Genomic DNA, 26,657 nt, shown 5'->3' on the forward strand with positions numbered 1-26,657 from the left:
TATGATATTTTAGAGTGTTTTTTCCAATTAAAAAAATGTTTTTTAATGTGTATTTATTTTTAAGAGAGACAGAGTGCAAGAAGAGGAGGGGCAGAGAGAGAGGGACGGAGACACAGAATCCAAAGCAGGCTCTAGGCTCTAAGCTGTCAGCACAGAACCCAATGCGGGGCTCAAACTCACAGACTGAGAGATCATGACCTGAGCCAAAGTCAGATGCTTAACCAATTGGGCCACCCAAGTGCCGCTTTTCCAATTTTTTTTTGTTGTTGTGGTAAAACAGACGTAAAATTTACCATCTTCACCATCTTTAGAGCACAGATCCCTGAAATTAACCAAGATTTCAACTACGTCCTCAGTAGACTCCAGAGCTAGAAAATCATCACATCAGACAGAGTCTGCCAGTGGAATTGTTCAAGTGGAGGGACAGATTCCTGGTGCTTTCTACTACAGAATCTTCCCAGAATACTCTAGTATGTGCATTGTAAGGATTTTTTGGCGTGCATTAAAAAACAAAAACACCTATCAGTATGTAACATCTGCTTTGGCTCTCAGTATCCTATGTTACTATATCTGATTACCATTTCTTTTAATAATTTTGGACAGGGGTGCCTGGCTGGCTCAGTAGGTGCAGCACGCAACTCTTGATTTTAGGGTTAAGTTCGAGCCCCATATTGGGTGTAGAGATTACTTAAAAAATTTTTTTAATAGTTTTGGACAGTGAGTCTTGAAATGCAATCACAGAGGGAATCATTGCAGGAGGGAAGGCCTGGAGTTCTAAAGATTAAGAACTCTGTTCAAAGTCAAAGAGAACCTACTCCTCTGTCAATTCTTTTTTTTTTTTTTTTTTCTTTTACCTCTTTTACTAGTTTAAGTATAAAAGAAAGCCAACAATGAGTAAAAACCAAAAGATACTCATGGATTGCCACATCTACGTGATTATCTTTTCTGGAAGGGGCATATTATCAAGTCATGTTAAACATCAAGAGAACTAGATCTCATCAAGATCACATTCTGCTAGCTGGTTTACTTCTTCCTTGAGCACCAGATAACAATGTGAGACTCAGATGCCTCAGTGATTGCTGGAATTGGAAAAAAAAAATCACCTGGAACCAAAAGGGGATATTGGGTAAATTCCATAACATTTTCAGCTGCAGGGGAATGAACAGGACAACAGACGGAAGCTTTATTAGGTTGATTTCAAGGTATTTTCCCAGCCCAGACTTCCACCATAGGGATAGTGTTCCAAGCATAAGAATTCCAAATACTTCTAAATCATTTTGAAAATCTATTACTTATTTTGAAAATACAGAATCAGATATGTGGTTCTTCTAGATTAGAAGCAGGACAGTTAACAGGAAAGCTTTTATACAGTTTGCTGAGGAAAACTTTGGTTCTCCATACCTTCTTAAAGAATTCATTAAGGTTCAAAGCTGCAAGGAAACTCAATTTTCTTGTGAATGTCCACAACTGCTAAAAATATAGGAATTTTCTCTGATCGAAAAGTTGGAATGGCAAACAATGTTTCATGTTGATAAAAAGCAAAACAAGGAAACAATTCAGCAGCTGCCTGGCTTATATCATGACTAATATTATCATGACTAATATCATGACTGGGATATATTTCCGTAAAGAAGATCTGGAAAAGGATGTAGCAGCGAGACCAGCATCAATATATGCGAGCCTCTATGCAGGGACTTCACCTGTTTTTGTTTGTTTCTTTAGACAAATCTGGCATGCATGAATTTATATAGAAATCCTAGAGATTTAGGTACTAAGAAACTGAAGGAACCAAAAGCAATACAGAAAAAAATCCAAATTTAATGTATTTGTCTAAGACCAAGTATAGATGGTTTCAATAAGTGAACTTTCTACTTTGAAGAATAGCTTCCTCTTAAAACATAAAAATGTTCACACACATATATACTTCAAGTAAGGCATGGGCACTGAACCAAAAATTATGATATATTTAAATAAAAAAAACTCTACCAAGACCAAAACAAAAACGTAAGCATTGTTAATATATGGGTTTATAACACTCAAGACTTCTTTGTCCTAGTTAAGTCTAACGGTCTGTAATTCTGTATTGAATCCTGCATACATTTTACAAATAGTATATAGCACATATAGTTTGTAACCTGATTTTTCTTTTCTTTTTTTTTTTTTTAACGTTTATTTATTTTTGAGACAGAGAGAGACAGAGCATGAACAGGGGAGGGTCAGAGAGAGGCAGACACAGAATCGGAAACAGGCTCCAGGCTCTGAGCTGTCCGCACAGAGCCCGACGCGGGGCTCGAACTCACGGACCGTGAGATCATGACCTGAGCCTGAGTCGGACGCTTAACCGACCGAGCCACCCAGGCGCCCCGTAACCTGATTTTTCTACTGACTTTTTTTCTGAGACATTTTCCATGTCCTCAATAATTTTTTTTCCTATCATTTCTTGCCTGGGTATTTTATAATGTATTTAAGCAATCAAGTGATTTGAATCAGAATGCTGAAAACTGCCTGATTGTACAAGAAAGGATTATCCAGCAGATTCAGGGTGCTTAAACACTCTGCATTCCAAAGACAGATCTATGTTAAGGAAAACTGGCCCTTGACTGGCTTCTGGGAGAAAACCTTTGAGTCCCTGGAATAGTTGCCTTGATATGCTGTACTGGTTTGACCAGATAATTAATACTAACAATGCAAATTAGGGTGAATGCTTGCTTTTCTATGCCCAAAGCCCTCGGCCAGCATTATCAGTTTGACCTCTGAGGAACTGGAGATTGAGAAGCTCAGGTCAGTCATGTGGGTACGGCATGTCTACAAGAGCCCTAGTAAAAGCCAGGGACACAGGTTCAGATGAGCTTCTATATTTGGCACTAAGCCCGTTATCACACATAATTGCTGGAAGAAATTAGCACATCCTCATGTAATTCTAATAAGAGGCGACACCTAGAAGCTGACCTAGTGCCTCACAGACACTGCTCATCTTTCCCCTTTATTTAATCATTATCATTCACTCTAATAAACTTTAGACTTAAGTAGAGCAACTTTTCTAAATTTTGAGTCTAAATCATGAGTCCTTGTAGCAAATCATCAAGCCAGCAAGGTCTGAGACCAGTGGCACACCTCCGAAGATTACTTTCATCTTCAAATCACTAAAATGTACTTCTAGACATATTTGTTATGCCCAGAATTCGTGATCCCCAAAGACCACCAGGGAGCCGAGTCCGATGCAAAAGCAAAGAGCCTTTATTCAAGCTAGCTCGAGCTCAATCCCCTACCTGCACTGACGCAGCGGTGAGATGCCAGAGAGAGCGAGCGAGTTTCAAAAGCACAAAGGTTTTATTGGGGTCTAGGGGCAGTTTGTGAGGTAATGGCTGTGGCCTCAGCCAATTGGCTGGGGGTCGTGGCCTACCCCAGCCACGCTGGGGAAGGGTCGGAGTCCTGTTACGCAGGTCAGCAGGCGTGTTTTGATCCGGAAGTTACTCAAGGTGGAGGACACAGAACAAGATGGAGTCGGCCGGCGTAGGACCGCCCTTTGAGTATTCCTTGCTTTTCACAGGGAAAATGTTTGAAAGAATGCTATTTTGATTACTATCATTAAATTCTAATTCTTTATTTGTATCCACTGTTGCTTTATATTGGCTGAGAGTTTATTTTTCTAGCTTTGTACATTGAATGCTTATTCATCATTTTATCAATTTTACCAAGCCAGCAAAATAACACGCATTGAATAGGTTTTGGAAATAGATTAGTGAACAGAAACAAAGTTCTATCATTCATTCTCGGCTCCCTACATGCCTTGAATTTCCAAAGAGTAGGAGACTGGCAATTTCCCAACTGATACATGGGATTTTGACTTTCATTCTTCTGGCCCTAACTTCAATTTAAATTTCCCATTACTTCAGGGCATATACCTATTATAAACTTTGAAAAGGAAATGACAAAATAGATCTCTACGGTAGCAACATCTACCAGTCACCATTATAACCATAACATCTTGCCTCCTTAATACTGGAAAAACCCAACACTAATATACTTTTTAATGCATCACCTATGTAGTATCCTTGCCAAAAATTTAACTGAAAATTCCATGCACGTTGTAGGCATGAAAAAATTGAGATTCCTATTTTTTTTCCCTTGTCACTGTTTATTTATTTAAAAAAATTTTTTAGGGGCGCCTGGGTGGCTCAGTCGGTTAAGCGTCCGACTCAGGCTCAGGTCATGATCTCGCGGTTTGTGAGTTCAAGCCCCGCGTCGGGCTCTGTGCTGACAGCTCAGAGCCTGGAGCCTGTTTCAGATTCTGTGTCTCCCTCTCTCTCTGACCCTCCCCCGTTCATGCTCTGTCTCTCTCTGTCTCAAAAATAAATAAACGTTAAAAAAAATTTTTTTTTAAATAAATAAAAAATAAAATAAATTTTTACAGTATAATTACCATAGTGTTTTATTACCTTCAGGTGTACAATATAGTGATTCAACAATTCTATACATTACTCAGTACTCATCATGATCTGTGTACTCTTGGTCCCCTTCACCAGTTTTATCCATCCTCCCCTACTCCCCACAGTGGTAACCATCAGTTTGTTCTCTATAGTTAAGAGTCTGTTTTTTGGTTTGTCTATTTTTTTCTTCATTTGTTTCTTATTTTTTTAAGTTTATTTATTTTGTTTTGAGAGAGAGAGCATGTGCAAGCTGGGGAGGGGCAGAGAAAGAATCCCAAGCAGGCTCTGCGCTGTCAGTGCAGAGTCTGACACAAGGCTTGATCTCGAGATGGTGACCTGAGCAGAGATCAAGAGTTGAATGCTTAGCCAATTGAGCCACCTAGGTGCCCCTTGTTTTGTTTCTTAAATTTCACATATGAGTGAAATCATATGGTATGTCTTTCTCTGACTTATTTCACTTAGCATTATATCCTGTAGATCCATGTTATTGCAAGTGGCAAAATTTTCATTCTTTTTTATGGCTGAGTAATATTCCACTGTAGATATGCCCACATCATCTTTATCCATTCATCAGTTGATGGCCACATGGGCCACTTTCATAGTTTGGCTATTGTAAATAATGCTGCAATAAACATGGGGTGCATACATCTTTTCGAATTAGTGTTTTTGTATTCTTTGGGTAAATATCCAGTAGTGAAAATACTGGGTGCTATGTTAATTCTATTTTTAATTTTTTCTGGAAACTCCATACTGTTTTCTTCAGTGGCTACACCAGTTTGCCTTGCCACCACAGTGCCCGAGGTTTCCTTTTTCTCCACATCCTCACCAATATTTGCTATTTCTTATGTTGCTGACTTTAGCCATCTTGACAGTTGTAACATGGTATCTCATTGTGGTTTTGTTTTGCATTTCCCTGATGATGAGTGATGTTGAGCATCTTTTCATATGTCTGTTGGTCATCTTGTCTTCCTTGGAGAAATGTTTGTTCATGTCTTCTCATTTTTTAATTAGATTGTGTGTGTGTGTGTTCTGTAAATTTTTATATTTTGGGGGTACTAACCCTTTATCGGATATGTCACTTGCAAATATCTTCTCCCATTCAGTAGGTTGCCTTTTAGTTTTGTTGACTGTTTCCTTTGCTGTGCAAAAGCTTTTTATTAAAAAAAATTTTTTTAATGTTTTTTTATTCCTGAGAGACAGAGCAAAAGAAGGTGAGGGGCAGAGAGAGGGAGACACAGAATCCGAAGCAGGCTCCAGGCTCCAAGATGTCAGCACAGAGCCCGACATGGGGCTTGAACTCACAAACTGTGAGATCATGACCTGAGCCAAAGTTGGATGTTTGACCGACTGAGCCACCCAGGCACCCTAAAAGCTTTTTCTTTTGATGTAATCTCAATAGTTTTTGTTTTTGCTTCCCTTCCCTCAGGGGACCTATCTAGAAAAATGTTGCTACAGATGATGTCAGAGAAATTACTGCCTATGCTGGCTTCTAAAATTTTAATAGTTTCCTATCTCACATTTAGGTCTTGAATCCATTTTGAGTTTATTTTTGTGTATCGTGTAAGAAAGTGGTCCAGTTTCCCCAACATCATTTATTGAAGAGACTGTTTTTTTTTTTCAGTTGCATATTTCTGCCTCCTCTGTTGAAGATTAATTGACCATATAGTCATGGGTTTACTTCTGGGTTCTTTATTCTGTTCCATTGACCTATGTGTCTGTTTTTATGCTAGTACCATACTGCTTGGATTACTACAGCTTTGTAGTATATCTTGAAATCTGGGATTATGATACCTCCAGTTTTGTTCTTTTTCAAGACTGCTTTGGCTATTCAGGGTTTAATTTGCCATTGTTTAAATAGTCAGATATTCCATTAAAACAGGAGTGACACTGAAATCATAACTATATTATGAATTCTCTCATTTGGTGAAGACATACCTATAAAGACTAACATTCAATAATTTCTCACCAGGGGGCGCCTGGGTGGCTTGGTCGGTTAAGCGTCTGACTTCGGCTCAGGTCATGATCTCACGGTCCGTGAGTTCGAGCCCCACGTCGGGCTCTGTGCTGACAGCTCAGAGCCTGGAGCCTGTTTCAGATTCTGTGTCTCCCTCTCTCTCTGCCCCTCCCCTGTTCATGCTCTGTCTCTCTCTGTCTCAAAAATAAATAAACGTTAAAAAAAAAAAATTAAAAAAAAAAAAAAAAATTTCTCACCAGTGTGAACTGGCTGATATTAAAAAAGTTTGGGCCATACCTAAAGGCATTCTCACATTCCTTATGTTCTTAGAGTTTCATTATCTGTATGCATTCCCTGATGTGCTTTAAGGGCTGAACCATATCTGAAGGCTTTTCCACACTTCTTACACACGTAGGGTTTTTCACCAGTATGAATTCTCCCATGTTGAACAAGGTTTGAAGCACGACTAAAGGTCTTCCCGCATTCCTTACAATCATAGGGTTTCCCACCAGTATGAATTTTCTGATGTTGTGTAAGGTATCCATACATTTTAAAGGATTTCCCACATTCCGTACATTCATAGGGTTTCTTATCAGCATGGATACTCTGATGTGCAGTAAGGTGTGAACTACGTCTAAAGTTTTTCCCACATTCCTTACATCTAAAAGGTTTCTCATCAGTATGAATACTCTGGTGTAGAGTTAGATTTCTATAGAAAGTAAAGGTTTTCCTACATATTTTACACTCATAGGGTTTCACACCAGTATGAATTTTTTGGTGTTGATTAAGATACCCATGCAAACTAAAGGTCTTTCCACACTCTTTACATTCATAGGGTTTCTCACCAGTATGGGTTTTCTGATGTTGAACAAGGTTTGAGCCAGTACTATAGGCCTTCCCACATTCCTGACATTCAAAAAGTTTCTTACCAGTATGAATACTCTGATGTCGAATAAGATTTCTAGACAAAGTAAAGGCTTTTTTACATTCCTTACATTCAAAGTGTTTCACACCAGTATGAATTTTCTCATGTTGATGAAGGTATCCATATAAGCTAAAGGCTTTTCCACATTCCTTACATTCATAAGGCTTCTCACCTGTGTGAGTTTTCTGATGTTGAAAAAGTTTTGAGCCAGTAGTATAGGCCTTCCCACACTGCCTACATTCAAAAAGTTTCTCGCCAGTGTGAATACACTGATGTCGAGTAAGATTTCTATACAAGGTAAAGGATTTCTTACATTCCTTACATTCATATGGTTTCCCACCTTTATGAATTCTCTGATGTAGAATAAGGTATGAGGCAGTGGTATAGCCCTTTCCACATTCTTTACATTCATATGGTTTTTTACCAGTATGAACACTCTGGTGTACAGTAAGTTGATGACCTCTTTTAAAGGCCTTTCCACATTTCTCACATACATAAGGTTTCTCATCAGTATGGATTTGCCCATGTTCAACAAGGTTTGAGCGCCTACTAAAAGCCTTCCCACACTCCTGACATTTATAGGGCTTCTCACCAGTATGAATTCTTTGATGAATTCTAAGGTGTCCACCTTGACTAAAGGCCTTCCCACATTCCTGACATTCATAAGGCCTCCCGCCAGTGTGGATTCTCTCATGCTGAATGATGTGTGAGGCATAAATAAAGGCCTTCCCACATTCCCTACATTGATAGGTTTTCTCACCAGTATGAAATCTCTGATGTACAGTAAGTTGATAACCGCTTTTAAAGTTCTTCCTGCATTCTGAACATTGATAGGGTTTCTCGCCAGTATGAAATCTTTGATGTAGGGTAAGTTGATAGCCACTACGAAAGTTCTTCCCACATTCTTTGCATTCATAGGGTCTTTCGCCAATATGAAACCTGTGATGTAGAATAAATTGATAGCCACTACTAAATTTCTTCTGACATTTCTTACATTCATAGAGTTTCTCTCTGTTATATATGCTCTGATGTTGTGTAGAAGATACATCTTTTTCATAAGTGGGCATTTCTACATAGCTGATTACCTCACAATGTAAATCCAAATCTGAAAGAAAAGAAGAAAACAAAAAAATATTTATATTTCTTATACAGAGAATATGGGACTTCTGTGAAAGAAATATGAACCAACACTTGTAACAAATGAAGCGCTTATTGAATTGTAAAATATGGTTATGAACTTTTTGAAAGGTCAAGAATTCAGAGATGTATGTGAAGTTACATAAGATAGTGAAGTTTCTGAAATTTAGGTGTGGACCACGATCTTTGGCAAGCTTGCTATAAATCTGATATCCTGCCTGTGTCACGGACAACTACATTAGAAGTGAGAGGAAAAAAAATACCTTGGATGGCATCTTTATTTTGAATCTATCACTGATTTAAATACAGATCAAAGGTTAAGAATTCATCCTAGGTTTGTCCAGTGATTTCTCTTTACTCTTGGAATACGATCCAAACCCCTTTCTGAGGATAGCAGGACTCCTCCTTACCTATATGGCATCATGTCCAAACACCGACCCCTCTGCGCCCTGTCTCCTTCTTTTCAGCATTTAGAATATGGTACAAACTTCCTTATCACTTGATGCTTTCCACAGACAATTTCATCTGACCAGAATCCTTAGACCTGAGCACTTTGTAGGTTGATCCTTCTCATCCTTTAGTCTCAGGATGAATATCCTGCCCTTAGAAAGGCTGCACCTGCTAACTCTAAGTATTATACCCATGTCTCCCTTTTTATGGTCTAGCACTTCATTCCTTCCACCATCCCTTTGTTTCCAATTATGATATCATTAATTTCCTTATCTGATATATTTTTTTAAGATACAAAATTTTTTTAAAATGTTTATTTTTGAGAGAGAGAGACAGACTGTGAGCAGGGAAGGGGCAGAGAGGGGGGGGCACAGAATCCGAAGCAGGGTCCAGGCTCTGAGCTGTCAGCACAGAGACTAACGCAGGACTTGAACCCATGAACCGCAAGATCATGACCTGAGCTGAAGTTGGATGCTTAACTGACTGAGCCACCCGGGCGCCCCTCCTTATTTGATATTCTAAACAGTTCCCTAAACTTCCCCCAGAGCAGACACAATTCTTCCTTTTTCATCACTGAATTACAGGGTTATGATGTATTATAGGTGCTAAATAATTAATTGATCTTGCTTATCTTCAGTTCTGTTATTCCTTCTCCATTCTAAATATACTAAATCTGTGTTGGTTCATCTCCTTTACCACATCCTCTCTTCCCTTCCCTTATTTTCAAGACCAGCCATCCTTCTACTTCCCGGATAAGTATTTTGATATGTTTTCAGTCAATTCACAGATATGTACTCAAATCAAATAAGAAATTCCTTCCATGTGGAGATGCTGGAGAGAATCAAGAAATTATAATATGGAGGAATGTTTTGGGGTACCAGAGTGTCTGGGACTGACTGTTAAAAGGAAATATCAGATATAAGCTGGAAGATGGCAATCGAGATTCAGGAAAAGACTCAGGAGTATCAGTGCAGAATGAAGGGGGCATGAGTCAAGGGCAAAGAGTATTCATCTGTGACTCAATTGTGGGATGTGTATAGCAGGTGGAATGATACATACTCTGACCTCAGAAAATAACGCTGAAAATAAGAGCAACATCAGAAAACAAAAAGCACTCCATCTAGAAAACTAAAGGCTCTTTACTAATTAAATGCTAGATCAATAAATGTAGTGGACAACCAGCAGAGGCAGAATGGATAACCACACAAACTTTGACTTGGACGTCAAGACTGATGATGACATGCATACATCATGTAAGTGTGAAACGATTTATTACTTGTATAATGAGGCTTCCTAGAAAGAGCAGAGTGGTTCTTAAATACATCTGAAAAGAACTTGAGTGATTTGAAAGAGATTGACTTAGGTTTTGTTTTTTTTTGTTTTTTTTTTTTTTTTATGCTGGTTAGGGTGTGGTGCAGGGCTGAGGGTTCCTGGGCATGGTTTGAACTTTCCATGGGGACCAATGTAGGGAGCTCTCGGGCTTTTTATCAGCTTCCCCAAAAGTGGAGCAGAAGGAGAGGTGGGGCTTGAAAGCTGTCAGCAGTCAAAAATTAAAAAACAGAGTATCTTTATTGTACTAAGGAAATAAACAGTGAAACTAGAGAAATATAACCAGGCAAAAGATGAAAATACATTTCAGAAGGTACAACATCCAGCCCTAATGCCCAGAGAAAAGCTGTCACCTTGACACAAATTAAATAATTTACTAATAAAAGCTTAGAAAAAACATCAAAGTAAGTGAGAGGAAAACAAAAAGAATAAAGATAAAAAACCAGATTTTAATGAGTTTGGAAACAGAAAATCAACATACAAATTCAAAAAGGTATCTCTTGGGGAAAAAAATCAACATGTGATGGTACACTAGCTAAACTAATTAACAAAAGGGAGAACAAACAAAAAATTAAAATTGTGAAAGGGAAAGACAAACAGAAAAATATTGATCAAAAACTATCCTACAAAGGACAAAAATCTGAAACAGTTCAATTTTCATGGAATAGAAAAAAATGTCAAAAAGGCTAGTAGCTGGGGCGCCTAGGTGGCTCAGTTGATTGAGCTTCCAACTCTTGATTTTGACTCAGGTCAAGGGATTGAGCCCTGTGGTGGGCTCTGCGCTGAGTGTGGAGTCTGCTTAAGATGCTCTCTCTCTCTCTCTCTCTCTCTCTCTCTCTGTTCCTCTCCCTACTCACGTGCACACTCTCTCTAAAAGGAAAAAAAGGCTAGTATAGCAATCAGCACCCTGATCATTTACACTGTCATCTCTAAATATCCAATATTATGATCAGAGAATCCTTAAAGAAATATTTATTTATTTTTATGAGAAGAGAGAGAGAGAGAGAGAGAGAGAGAGAGAGAGAGAGAGAATCTTAAGCAGGCTCCACGCTCAGTGTGGAGCCTGATGTGGGGCTTGATGCCACAATCCTGGGATTATGACCTGAGCTGAAATCAAGAGCCAGACGCTCAACTGACTGAGCCACCCAGGCGCCCCTAGAAATGTTGGATTCCAAGACCAAGGCAGGGAAGATACAAGATAATGCTCACAAATCTTGGGCTAAAAAAGTAAGGAAAGTTTAAAAGATTTATGGCTTTGTTGAAAAACACACGCTTCTGAATATTATGCTGTGTTTGGTCATAATTGTGAAAATTAAAAAAAAAAAGCAGGAAAAGCGATCATGTTGGATTAAACATATTAAGTAAATGAAAGGTAGATAAAAATATAATGATGGGGTGCCCTGGTGGCTCAGTCAGTTGAGCCACCAACTCTTAATTTCGACTCTGGTCATGACCCCAGGGTTGTAGGAATGATCCCGTCTCAGGCTCTTCGCGGAGTGTGAAGCCTACTTAAGATTCCCTCTCTCTCCCTTTGCCCTTCCCCTGCTCTCTCTCTCAAATAAAAAAAAATATTATTTTTCAGATAAGAGAAGCCATTTCCCAGTTATTTTTTCATTAACTAATGTGCAACTAAAAATCAAATATATTCTTTCTTTTTTTTTCAAATATATTTTCCTGTGCATTCCAATCAATTTATATTTCAACATAACCAAATAGCCAAATAGATCATGTCAATAAAAAACTGTAGAAATCATGATAGAATTGAAAGAAACAACTACCTTACAATTCCCAATCGTATTAAGTATACTGTTCTTACAACTATGAAGAGAGTAATCGCTGCAGAACTGATTGCTGTCATAATGCCGAAGCAAGATCAGAGGGACTTCTGTTCAGTTACAAAAGCAAAAAATATAACTGAATGATGAAGGAATCAAGCTGTTAGCTTAATAATAAAGTTTTAACATTCCAAAACTAACAGTGTAATCCAATACATGTTGTGTCTTTTGATAGAGTACCCATAACCGCCTATGATGTACTTGAGCCACAAATGTTTAATGTGAATCCCTCAAGAGAGAAAATAATTTCCAATCTACAAAAATACAAAGGGTAGAGAATAAACAAACTATACCACGGACAGTACTGAGATAAGTTCAAAAGATGGCAAATTTTGCAATATAAGTGGCCTTGTCTCTTCAAAGTGTTAGTATTAGAAATAAAGGGAATGTTTTAGATTAAGAGGGATTTCAGTGATATGATAAAGAGACAATGCACAGTCTTGCATTGGGATACTGATTTGAACAAATCAGATTGGGCCAAATGGGGTAATATGAATAGAATTTGGGTTTTGAAGATGCAATAAAATAAAAATGTAATAGAAATATAAAATAGAAAACTCACTGATAAAGAAATCAGGTTATAAAACAGTAAGAATATGATGTCTCTTTAATAAAAAGAGGAACATGTATATGCATGTATGTCTTATATCCACTAAGGTGTTAAAGTGGTAGGAATAAGGTATTTTAATATCTTGAAAACACTTTTGCCTGTCTCTATTTTCTAATTTTCTACAATGCACATGGAGGATTGCTTAATAAGGGTTATTAATTTTGTGTTCATCTATTAACACAGCCTGAAATAAACCAAATATTGACACAATCCAAACTCTGGGTGCGACATTTAATAAACGTGGACCTAGAACTTAATGGCTATAAGCCAAATATTGCAGAATTCAGTTCCTTTTCAGTCACAAATTACTTATAAAAACAGACCATAAACTGTGCTATAAATCAAGTCTCTACCTATTTCAAAGGATCAAAAGCATACAAATTATGTTGTCTGATCACAAGTTATACTAGAAATTAATATTATAAAAAATATATATTATCAACATATATTGGGAAATTAAGAAGTGCTTGTAGTTGATCAATGCACCAAAACAAACTGTGCCCTACGCTATAATAATAGTTATAAACTTTAAAAATCAATGTTTTGACTGAAAATTAAAAGCAAATGGAACTAACTGCACATAAGCACTACCAAGTTACTAAATTTGTTTCTCATGGGAAAACAATTCTGAAGCCATGTTCCATGTACACTGGGGGTGAACAAATAAGTAAATGGATGATGGATGGTAGAAGCCAGTTTTGTCACTGTTGGAGGAGAAAGTTACAGATAAACGAGACAAGAAGGCTAGAATACATCCTGAAATACTGGATGGGAGTTGCAGACATCAGTAAGAACTCATGTTTAGCTTAATGTAAATACAGACAGATAGATAATAAAATAATTACGGATACATGTATATATACATGGGTGACTATGCAGACATTTATTACCTAGTTAGGTTGTTTAGAGGGCATAGAAGCAATGGCATACCAGCAGCAATTAGTATACCTAGTTCTCAGATCTTGGTTTCTAAATACTATCTTCCAGTAAAAGAAACCAGGGCTCCTAAGAGAAATGGCTGATTCTAGGACCAGGGAAGGGGAAAAAACAAAATGAATCTGAAAACAGTACCAGGAAAGAAATCCTCAAAAAACAAAAGGATGGGGATATTATATGGACACAAGAACCAAACTAAAAGAGCTATCAATGTTCAAAGCAAAAGAAATAACATTTAATTGTAACTCAAAGTCTAAAATAAATATGGATAAGCCCACACTGAAATAAAGGGGGAAGAGACAAATCTTTTTTTTTTAATTTTTTAAATGTTTTGTTTATTTTTGAGAGAGAGAGAGAGCGCACGCACAAGCAGGGGAGGGGCAGAGAGAGGGAGACACAGAATCCAAAGCAGGCTCCAGGCTCTGAGGTGTCATCACAGAGCCCGATGCGGGCTTGAACCCATGAGCTGTGAGATCGTGACCTGAGCTGAAGTTGGACGCCCAACTGACTGAGACACCCAGGTGCCCCAAGAGACAAATCTTTTATACAGAATTCCGGATAAAATATATAGATTTCCTACCCTACAGAAGCTTAATTCCCAATCCAGACCCCCTGCCCCCCAGGGTAAGCTAGACTTAGTGAGCTGCTTCTAAAGAGTAGAGTATAGAAAAGGAAAAATAGTAACTTTGGAGGGGAGAAAGAAGGTTAACATCACCAGTGGATATCATGTACCCCGCACATGATGCGATGAAAAGGACATTTCACTTCTGCTGCAGTCTTTCCAAAAACCCCTATCTCCAGTGTAAGCATGAGAAAAACAACAGACCCAGAATAGGGAATATTCTGCAGGACCTGGTAGGGTCTGTCAAGACAGTCAAATTCCTGAAAGACAAGGAAAGATTAAAAAACTGTCACAAACCAGGAGAGACTAGAAGAGAGACTGGGAGACATGAAAAATAAATGCAATGTGGTACCCAGAATGGAAGGATCCTGGAACAGAAAAATGACATTAATGGAAAAACTGGTGAAATACACAAATAGAATCTAGAGTTTAGTTAATATGAAAGTCATCTTCTTAGTTTTGACAAATGTATCTGAATGATGTTAAGATGTTAACAATGATAGAAATCAGGAGAGATATATACAGAAGTCTCTCTACTATCTTTGTAACTTTCTATAAATCTAAAATCATTCTAAAATAAAGTTTACTAAAAAAAGATAATTACATACCACCTCTGTAATAGTCTGGGTAAAAATGTTTAACCTTATTCTAATCATAAGAAGAAAACATCAAACCTAGAAAGCAGATATTCCATGAGAAAACTACACTGGATGCTACAAAATAATCAAACTCAAAGGGGAAAAAAAAAAGGTAGGATGACAGTAAGATACAAAGCCTCACATCCAAATACAGTATATGAGCCTGGAATGGATCCTGGAAACAAATTTTACAAATGGCATTTTTGGAGAAAAGTTCAAAAACTGAAATATGGACTCTATGTTAGATGTAGGGCTGAATTGCTATGATAATAATAGTGTGACTACATAGAAGTTTTTAGTTTTAGGAAATGCATACAGAAGTGTTTGAGAGTTAAAATTTAATGGTAACTGCTACTTACCATCAAGTGAGCCAAGAAGAAAGGTGCATATATAGAGAGAAAAAGGCAAATGTTAATACCCAAAGTTAAATCTGTGTGAAGGCTAATTAACTAACATATATATGCATACACACACACACACACACACACACACACACATATATATATACACATATACTTTTTTTTTTTTTTAAGTAGGCTTCACACACAGCATGGAGCTCAACATGGGGCTTGAACTCATGACTTAAACTCCTGAGATCAAGACCTGAGCTGAGATCAAGAGCTAGATGCTTAACTGACTGAGCCACCCAGGCACCTCAACTACATATATGTTTTTAATATTCTCATTTGGCTTGATGAATTTTAAAAACAAAAAGCTGGGAGAAAGAAAATAGTGGACCTAAGGTAGTATTTCCTAAACTTTTATACAGAAATTTTGAGCCAAGGGGTGCCTGGGTGGCTCAGTCAGTTAAGCATCTGACTTTGGCTAAGGTCATGATCTTGCGGTTCATGGGTTCGAGCCCAGTGTTGGGCTCTGTGCTGACAGCTTGGAACCTGGACCCTGCTTTGGATTCTGTGTCTCCCTCTCTCTCTCTCTCCCCCTCCCCCACTCCATCTCTTTCTCAAAAATAATAAACATTAACAACAAAGAAATTTTAAACCAAATTATAATATCTGCATCCATTCCAATCTAATGTAGTTACAGTAGAAAAAAATTATACAACAGATATGCATACATGTGAGAAAACATGAAAATTAATCGCCTAAACATTTATTGCAAGAAGCCAGAAAAAGAGCAACAAAATAAATTAGAAAGAAAGATAAAAGTCATCTTACAAAATAGAGCCCACAAAAACCATAGAGGATCCACAATGCCGATATTGTATTTCAAAGCAATGTTACTAATGTGATTCTCTCAAGACTGATAAAGAGAAAGGAGACTGCAGCAATATCCAACGCAGGGATGAGAGCTAAGAGGGACCTCACTTATCAGCCCTCCACACCTCAAATGCAGTAAAATGATATCATGAAAAAAAACCTATTATGTTAATAATGTGGATGAAATGCATAAATCTCTAGAAAGTAACCTCTATAAAATCAACACACAGAAAACTTCAACAATTCTAGCATGGTGTAATCTGAGTTTTATTATTTAAAAAAACTTTTTTTTTTTTTTTTTTGGTAATCTCTACCCACAGTGTGGGGCTCAAACCTACAACGCCAAGATCAGGTGTCACATGCTCTAATAACCAAGCCAGCCCAGTACCCCAATCTGAGTAAGTTTTTAAAAAAAATCTACAATGGTAACTGAAGGTCCAGATGGTTTTTCTGGAATATTTCATCAACCCAACCATGTCAAAAGGGGGTAAAGGGTACATTCTCCTAAACACATTCATAAAGCTAACATAATCATTATATCCAATCTTAAAAAGTAAGAATATAGTTTAATCTCATTCATGAAACGTAAAGGAAATATTAAAAATTCAAATCTAACAATATTGAAAAGGGATAATGTATGAACACACCATGACTAGAACTGGATTCCAGAATTCAGTCAATAAACAGAATCCAACACAGTAACAGAACAATGGAGAAAAAAAATCTCATGATTATGTCAATAAATGCAGAAAGAATAATTCCTGAGAATAATTTTAGCAATTATGTAAAACAGAACCTCCTCTCTGTGAAAAATATTTATATTAATTTTTAGACATACACCCTTGGGGTGTCTGCCTGGTTCAGTCAGAAGAGCATGTGACTCTTGATCTCTGGGTCATGAGTTTGAGTTCCATGCTGAGTGTAGAGATTATATACAAACATATATACACATACACTTAAAAAAAAAAAAAAGAAAAAAATACCCTTATTTGTAGAACTATCCTTATTCTCAGGAGACGTTTGCTGAATGATTCATGGGTCAAGTCATGATGCCTAAGACATGCCTTCAAATACCTCCATAAATGTAGTGTAGAGAGAAATAAAATAGATATGGCAAAATCTTACCAGTTGGTGATCTATGTAAAAATCATTTTAATGGTTATGCACTTTGAATACTAATTAATTTTACTATTATAGAGCAAGAAAAACCACCTTTACTGGGAGAGTGTCCTGGAGTTTTTACCTTTAGTCCTTTTCTTACAGATATGTGGAACTTTTGGTATCTTGCCTTAAAGATATGCTAGGATGTGGATTGTCTAGATTTACTACTTTTTCATTCATTTGTCCTTTTTGGAGAACCTATTGGGAGACAAGTCGCAGAAGGCCATGACTGCTTTTAGCTATAGAGCTAATGCTCCATAAATTGTTCCAGGTCATTGAAAAAGAAGGAAAGCTTCCTAATTCTTTTATAATTTTTATGAAAAAAATATTAATATCTAAACCTGGTAAGAGACACTAAAAGAAAATATGGGCCAAAATAACTTCTGAATATCAAGAGAAACCATATAAAATACTAACAAAGAAAAATCCAAGCAAATAGGAGCTCAGGGATACTTCCACAACATAAAATACACACACACACACACACACACACACACACACTCTCTCTCTCTCTCTCTCTCTCTCTCTCTCATTTCTAAAGCTAGTATCTTATTAGGTGGGGAAACAGGATTTCTGCTGAGATCAAGAACAAATCGAGGAAGCTGACTATCTCTGCAATTATTCAAAACTGTACTGAAGAGGTGGCTCAGTCAGTTAAGCGTCTGACTTTGACTCAGGTCATCATCTCACGGTTTGTGGGTTTAAGCCCTGGTTCGGGCTCTGGCTGACAGTTCTGAGCCTGGAGCCTGCTTCAGATTCTGTGTCTCCCTCTCTCTCTGCCCCTCCCCTGCTCATGCTCTTTCTCTGTCTCTCAAAAATGAATAAACATTAAAAAAAATTTTTTTAACTGTACTAAAGATATTAACTATTCGATTAGACAAGATAAATCAGAGATAGGAAAAGAGGTAAAGAACAAATAAAACTATCCCTATTTATAGATGATATAATAGTATACCAGGATATAAAGAGTAAAACTTTTTAAAAATAAGACCAAGGGTACCAATCCAGAAACAAAATTAAGAAAGAAATGCCATTTACAATTATATCAAAAAGAATAAAATATGTAGGAATAGGTTGAACAAAAGAAGCCTGAGATCTATACATTGACAATTTTAAAATACTGTGGAAAGAAATTAAATACCTAAATAAAAGGAGAGACCTCTCAGGTTCATGAAGGACAATACTGCTAAGATTACAATGCTCCACAAACTGATCAACAGATGCAATGCAATCCATTGCATCAAAATGTCAACTGCTCTTGTCGCTGAAAATGACAATCTGATTATATAGAAATATAGGAGGCTCCAAATAGCCAAAATAACTTTGAAAACAAACAAAAAAGAACAAAATAACAGAAATCACACTTCCTGATTTCAAAACTTACTACAATGCTACAATAAATCAAGACAGTATGGTGCTGGCATATACAGATATATAGATCAATGGAATAGAATGCAGAGTGCAGAAATAAAATCTCAAATTATGATCAATTCATTACTGAAAAGGGAACCAAAAAAATTCAATGAAGTCTTAAGCAACAGTGTTAGGAACAAGTGGATATTCACACACAAAAGAATGAAGTTGGAACCTCACACCGTATAGCGCACATGAAAATTAACTCAAAATGGATCAAAGGCCAAATGTCAGAACTAAAACTAATAACTGCTTAGAAAAAAAACACTGCAGTAAATTTTTGAGACTTTGGATAACACAATGATTTCCTAAGTATGATACTAAAAGCAAAGCAACAAAAGAAATAATAGAATGGAATATTATTCGGCCACAAAAAAGAATAAAGTACTGATACTTCATATTATGTTGATGAATCTCAAAAATATTATGAAAGAAGACATTCATAAAAGGCTACATATTACATGATTCTATGTATATAAAAATATTCCTAATAATCAAATATTTAGAGACAGAAAGTAGACTAGTGGTTTATCAGATGCTGGGTATACAGAGTGACTGCTAGTGGGTATCAGGTTTCTTCATGGGGTGATGGGTTATACACTGGTGATGGCTGCACAAAATGTGATTATATAAAAAAACACTGACTTGTTCACTTTAAGAAAGAGCCTTTTTGCCCTTTTTGTGTTTTTTAAATGTTTATTTTTCAGAGAGAGAGAGCACGCAAGCTGGGGAGGGGCAGAGAGAAGGAAACAGAAGATCTGAAGCAGGCTCAGTGCTGTCAGTGCAGAGCCTGTTGTGGGGCCTGAACCTACGAACCGGGAGATCATGACCTGGGCCAAAGTCAGACGCTTAACCAACTGGGCCACCCAGGCATCCCTGACTTGTTCATTTTGTTTAAGAAAAATTTGGGTGGGGCAGGGGGCGCCTGGGTGGCTCAGTCGGTTAAGCAACTGACTTAGGCGCAGGTCATGACCTCATGGTTAGTGAGTTGAAGCCCCTCGTAGGGCTCTGTGTGGACAGCTCAGAGCGTGGAGGTTGCTTCGGATTCTGTGTCTCCCTCTCTCTGCCCCTTCCCTGCTCACACACACTCTCTGTCTTCTCTCTCAAAAATAAATGAATATTTTTTTTAAAAATGGGGTGCCTGGGTAGTTCAGTTGGATAAGCGTCTGACTTCAGCTCAGGTTATGATCTCACAGTTCATGGGTTTGAGCCCCGTGTCAGGCTCTGTGCTGATAGCTCAGAGCCTGGATCCTGCTTCTGATTCTATATATCCCTCTTTCTCTCTGTCCCTCTCCCTCTCATACTCTGTCTCTCTCTCTCTCAAAAATAAATAGACATTTAAAACAAATGATAAAAACTTAAAAAAATTTTTTTTACTTGTTCATTTTCAAAGACTGATTTCATGTTACATAAATTATACAGCAATAAACCTGTTGAAAAAATTGAGAGTCTTTCTACTGGAAAACCATAACTCGGTAAAGTACAAAATGGGAGAGAAAATGTGATTTATAACAGTAAAGAACAAGATTAAACATTGAAGAATAAAATTAATAAAAATACGTAAAACCTATTTCAGAAAAATTATAAACACTCCTGAAAGACATAGAAGTAGCCTCAAACAAATGGAGAAACAACCCCTCTTCTTGGATTGGAAGACATTATAAAGATCTCAGTTCCTCATAAATTAATTTGTAAATTTAGTGCAATGCAAATAAAATACCAACAAGCTTTTCATGGAGTTAGAAAAGTTAATAATCAAGTTTACATGGAAAAACAAACATTCAAAAATAGGCAGAAAAACACTGAAAATCTAAAAGGGAGGACTAGCTCTAACAAACATTAAAATGTGCTACAATGTACCCATAATAAAAGCAAAGCAGTATTGGTACATGCATACACAAATAAAACAGTAGAACAGAATAGAAAGCTCAGAAAACGACCCAAGAATATATGGAAATTTATTATTTGATAAAGGTGGCATTTCAAATGAAGGGAACAAAGATAGATGTTTAAATAAGTGGTGTTGGGACAACTGGGGTAGCCATACGGAAAAAGATTTCATTAGACCCATACTTACTTTCTTTATTTATGTTTTTTACTTATTTTTTAAGTTTATTTTTGAGAGAGAGAGAGAGACCATGCACGCAGTAGGAGGAGAGGGAGAGGGAGAGGGAAAGAATCCCAAGCAGGCTCTGCACTGTTAGCAGACAGCCTGACTCAGGGCCAGAACTCGTGAACCGTGAGATCATGACCTGAGCCGAAACCAAGAGTCAGATGCTTAACTGACTGAGCCAGCCAGGTGCCCCAGGACCTTATTTTATACACAAGAATAATTTCCAAATGGTTTATGGATTTACATGTAAAAAATAAAACCATACAAGTAATGGAAGAAAATATGTATGTTTATCCTTAACCTTGAGATAGTTTCTAACCACGACACAAAATTCGGAGATAATAAGACTGACTGATGAGTTTGACTATATTAAAAAATAAATAAACTCCCATAATCAAGATAAAAAAAACAATTGAGAAACTGGGAGAAAATATTTGCAACATACACTTCAGACAAAGGGCTAATACTCTTAATACATAAAATCACTCTCGGGGGCGCCTGACTGGCTCAGTCGGAAAAGCATGCAACTCTTGATCTCAGGGTTGTAACTTTAAGCCACATGCTAGGTGCAGAGATTACGTAAAAATAAAATCTTCAAGAACACCTGTGTGGCGTAGTCAGTTAAACATTGGACTCTTGATCTCAGCTCAGGTCTTGATCTCAGTTCAAGCCTTGTGTTGAGTTCCATGCTGGGCCTGGAGCCTACTTAAAAAATAAAGGGGTGTCAGGGTGGCCCAGTTGGTTAAGCGTCTGACTCTTGATTTCAGCTCAGGTCATGATCCCATGATTTGTGAGAGTGAGCCCAGAGTTGGGTGGGGCCTGCTTGGGATTCTCTTTCCCTCTCTCCTTTTCTCTCTCTCTCTCTCTCTCTCTCTCTCCCTCCCTCCCTCCCTCCCTCCCTCTTTCTCTGCCCCTCACACACTTGGTCTAGCTCTCTCAAAATAAATAAACTTTAAAAAACAAAAAGAAAATGGGGGAGAGACACAAACCCAACAACTCATGAAATAGACAGAAATCGCTCTTAAACATAGGAAAAAATGTTTCACTGACTCATAAAGAAAATGCAGATTGAAACGAGATACCATTTTTTCCCTGTTGGGTTTGTAAAAAGTTAAAAGTATGACAATATATTCTGTTGTTGAGTTTTTATTCAGAGTATTTTTTTATAATCTGAACAATAGGTATGTTTACTGTTGTTAAGATACTCTCATACACGGCTGGTGGAAACACAAACTAGTCAAACCCGACTGGGGGGTGATTTTGGCAATATCATACAAAAACACATATGCATCGGCACCTGGCTGCCTCAGTCAGTAGAGCATGCAACTCTTGAGCTCAGGATCATGAGTTTAAGCCCCACATGGGACGTGGAGCCTACTTAAAATAAAGATTAAAAAAAAAAAAAAAAACCACACACACAAAACACATAAGCAAGTACCTTTGGAACCAGAAACCACACTTCTAGGAATCAACCTGGAAGCTAAACTTCCAATGATACTACAAAAATACATACGGGCCAGACTATTTGCTTTTGTGTTATTTATAACCACGACACATTGAAAACAACCTAAAAGCCTAAACAGAAGAAAGTCACTGAATAAACAATGGCACATCCACATATAGGAGTACTAAGCAGTCACAAAGCAATGAGGAAGCTCTCTATCTGCTGTAAGAAGTAATTTCCAGGATAAATTATTAAGGGAAAACAGCAAGGAATAATTGAGAATCTAAGATATGCTAAGGTTCAATGTAAGAATGGGACCTCATAAAAGTTATCTATGTAAACGAAATCAGGAAGAATAAACCGGAAACTGATGGGATCACTTACTTTGAAGGAGTGGGAATAGGGTAGAAAAAATGAGACCAGGGTATCAAAATTGAAGGGGGGTGGTGCCTGGGTGGTTCAGTTGGTTGAGCATACGACTTTGGTTCAGGTCATGATCTCGTGGTTTGTGGGTCCCAGCCCTGCATCAGGCTCTGCATTGGCAGTGTGGAACCTGCTTGGGATTCTCTCTCTCTTTCTCTTTCTCTCTGGCCCTCCCCGACTTGCACATGCTCTCTCTCTCCCAAAATGAATAAATAAAAACAAAACAAAACAAAATTGAAAGGGCAACAACACTTCATGAGAATTCTTTTTTTTTTTTTAATTTTTTTACATTGATTTATTTTTGAGAAACAGAGTGAGACTTTGTCGGGGGAGGGGCAGAGAGAGAAGGAGACACAGAATCCAAAGCAGGCTCTAGGCTCTGAGCAAGCGGTCAGCACAGAGCCTGATGCAGGGCTCGAACCCACAAACTGTGAGATCATGACCTGAGCCAAAGTCGGATGCTCAACCGACTGAGCTACCCAGGCGCCCCATGAGAATTCTTTTCTGTATAGTTCTTACTCTTAGAACCACTGTAATAGTTCACATACACCTGAAATAAATAAATAAATATGAAACAGGATGTAGGGCAGGAGAGGTACCTAAAATAACAAATTGAGCTAATTCTACAAAAAATGGATAATATAATCACATTGAAGAGGATGAAGAAGAACTAAACAATTCTAGAAAACATCATTTTGACTGGATACTGTACTGCTAAAGGCAAAGAGAACTGTGCAAATATTGTATTCTGGATAGTAAAATTTGCTTCCCATAGAAAAAGAGGCTGAAAATTTTGAAATGAGTCCAAGCAAAATCCACACTAGTGGCTGCAGAAAACCGAGTGAAAATTGGAAGAGAAATAGGTTATCTGCATTGTCTCAAAGTTTCTCCCCCAAGATGTTTACCAATTAGAAAGAGAAAAATAGGAGGTGTCTGGGTGGCTCAGGTCACGATCTCGCAGTCTGTGAGTTCAAGCCCAGCATCGGGTTCTGTGCTGACACGCTGAGCCTGTCGGAGCCTGCTAAGCATTGTTTCCCTCTCTCTCTGCCCTTTTCCTGCCTGCGCTCTGTCTCTCTCTCAAAAATAAAACAAAAACAAAAACAAATTTAGAAAGGGAAAAATAGTCACTTTACAGTAGAGAAACCTGGCAGATAGTACCTTAACAGAATGTTTAACATTGACAGAAACAGTAACAACACATATCTATGTCATGGACCCTCTAATATGCACTGAGATCATGCCATCCCTTCTGTGGGACTGTCACCAAAAATGAACAAAAATGTACTTATCAGTAAATAGCAGTCCAATAGCAGACTTCAGGAATATCTGAAATAATAAATGCAAGTTTCAAGGATGTGAAAAACCAGAAAGCCCATGAAACTGTCACGGATTGGTAAAGACTAGAGAAACATTTTGACTAATACCAAATGGCATCCTGGATTTGATCGGAGAACAGAAAAAAAGGCATTTGTGGAAAACTGGTAAAATCTGAACAAAGTCTATGATTAAATAGTATTAATAGTATGGTACAAACGTTCATTACTTAGTTTTGATAAATGTACTTAAATAAATACTGTCTTTAGAGGAAGCCAAAATACGGTGTTCTCTCCGTCTGGCCAGGTGCAATTCAGCAACTGGGTCAATTTTACCGTAAATAATGAGACCGATTAACATAGTCGACACATTCTGGCTTGTCTGTTTTTAAGGAAGCAGAGTTAGAAGACCAAGTCCTTATACAGAATGGGAAAGTGTTTTGTTAATCTTTTGCCCAGATCACCCAAGGGTTTTCATAATGTTGTAAGAATATCATAGTTTTTTGGTTTTTTTTTTGCAAGTAACCTCTTCATTCACTGAGATGTAGGTGTTTGTAAACTTATCCATAGAAGCATATTGGAATGGCCCTGTGCTTAATTCACTGAAACTAAACTGGGCCCAATGTGTCCTTCAACTAAAGTCTTCCTTAAGATATGTGTCTGTTAACATAAGTGTAGAAGCATACGAGAAAAGAGCTGGCGCCAATATATAGTTTTACTGACATCAACTCTTTCAGTTTCCCAGCACAATTCCAACATGGTGGTGGAGAAGCACTGCCCTCCCTTCCTCCCCTCCCTACCTCCCACCCCCAGCACCAAGAATTCTCTGATACCAGCAGGGTGTCTGAGAATTCAACTCAATTCTGACACAACCTACCTGCAGATAGCATCAGATTCCACAGGTTAAGGGCTCAGTCCCTACAAGACTGCTTTCCATCCCCCACTCAGACACCAGTCACAAGCCCCAGGCTGTTTATTACCTGTGCTTCTGACCAAACAGCTATAGATTGGAGGTTCCAATGACCTCCTCCTTAGGTTCTTTTAATTTGTTAGAGTGGCTCATAGAACTCAGGGAAATGTGTACTTATGTTAATCAGTTTATTAAAGGATAGGAATCAATAGTCAGATGAAGAGGTAAATAGGGCAAGCTTGGAGTTTCCATGTCCTCTCCAGGTGTGCCACTATCCCCATATCTACACTTGTTCACCAACCCAGAAGAACACAGTCCTTCTGGTTTCTATGGAGACTTCACTGCATAGTCATGACTAACTCATTGGCCATTGGCTAATTCTACCTCCAGCTTCTCTCCCCTCCCAAGAGTCTGGGGGTTGGGACTGAAACCCTCCAACACATGGTTGGTCCTCCAGCCCCTGCCCTTGGGTGGGATCCAGAAGTCACCTTGATTTTTTTAATTAAAACTTTTTTTTCAATGATTATTTATTATTTTTGAGAGAGAGAGAGAGAGAGAGAGAGAGAGACAGAGCCTGAGTGGGGGAGGGGCAGAGAGAGAGGGAGACACAGAAACCCAACCAGGCTCCAGGCTCTGAGCTGTCAGCACAGAGCCCAATGTGGGGCCTGAACTCGTGAACTGTGAGATCATGGCCTAAGCTGGCTGAAGTCGGACGACCAACCAACTGAGCCACCCAGGTGCCCCATAATTTTTTTTTAATGTTTATTTATTTTTGAGACAGAGAGAGATGGAGCATGAGCAGAGGAGGGGCAGAGAGAGAGGGAGACACAGAATCCTTAGCAGGCTCCAGGCTTTGAGCTGTCAGCACAGAGCCCCACACGGGGCTTGAACTCACAGACCGTGCAAACACATGAACTGGGAGATCATGACCTGAGCCAAAGTTGGACACTTAACTGACTGAGCCACCCAGGTGTCCCTACCTTCATTTTTTTAAAAAACATTTTACTTATTTTTGAGAGAGAGAAAGTGAGAGAATGAATGTGAGTGGGGGAAGGGCACAGAGAGAAAGGGGGCGGAGGATCTGAAGTGGGCTCTGCACTGACAGCAGTGAACCCAATACAGGGCTCAAACTCATGAACCGTGTGACCATGACCAGAGCCAAAGCTGGACACTCAACTGACTGAGTCACTCAGGTGCCCATCACTTTCATTAATATAACAAGACACATGTCCCCTTTATGTGGTAAAGGAAAACACCACCTCTAAAGAGCTTTGGTAATGTCTCAGAGGGGGAACTGCCCTGACTTAAGAAGTGGGCTGCTCCACAGATGGTTACAAAGTCTGACGTAAGGATTCTCTAGGCATACTTTTCAGGGTGTTTGCAAGGACATGCTCCCCTCAGCTCAGCCTGGACACAGAGAACTGCCAATCCCTGAATGTACCCTCCTGTCTACATTAACACGATGTAATTATCCCACCGTTTTCACAGCACAATTTTACTTTCCTGGAGTTTCTTATACAGGCAATTGGCTTGATTGTTCATTACCAGAAAGTTCATTACCAGGAAAGATCCATCAACTCTTCAATGGAAAACATCAACAGAATTTGTGCTCTAGGATTCTTTGAATCCTGAGCCTCAAAATTCTTACGTAATTTCCACTAATTTCCCACTGTTATATCTTGATCTTCACCCAATCCTAGTGTCCACATTGAAAAACTGGCCCTAAACAAAACTTCCATTCAATAACATCCATCCTTGCCTTTCCCCCTTTGAGACACTACCAGCTCAGGGCTGGAA

General features: G+C 38.2%; 1 protein-coding gene across 7 annotated transcripts in view; it reads right to left on the reverse strand.

Annotated features, from left to right (window-relative positions):
* Nucleotides 1-6,634: 6,634 nt before the first annotated feature.
* Nucleotides 6,635-26,657, reverse strand: part of LOC132690960 (uncharacterized) — a 43,771-nt gene continuing 23,748 nt past the window's right edge. For all 7 annotated transcript variants that reach the window (XM_078439029.1, XM_078439033.2, XM_078439030.2 and 4 more), the window contains one exon: nt 6,635-8,414. In XM_078439029.1, coding sequence (XP_078295155.1) covers nt 6,703-8,414 — 1,712 coding nt within the window. In that variant the 3' untranslated portion in view covers nt 6,635-6,702. The remainder of the gene's footprint in view (nt 8,415-26,657) is intronic.

This window comes from Panthera onca, chromosome E2, assembly GCF_046562875.1.
Source record: "Panthera onca isolate mPanOnc1 chromosome E2, mPanOnc1 haplotype 2, whole genome shotgun sequence".
NCBI classification, from domain to species: domain Eukaryota; kingdom Metazoa; phylum Chordata; class Mammalia; order Carnivora; family Felidae; genus Panthera; species Panthera onca.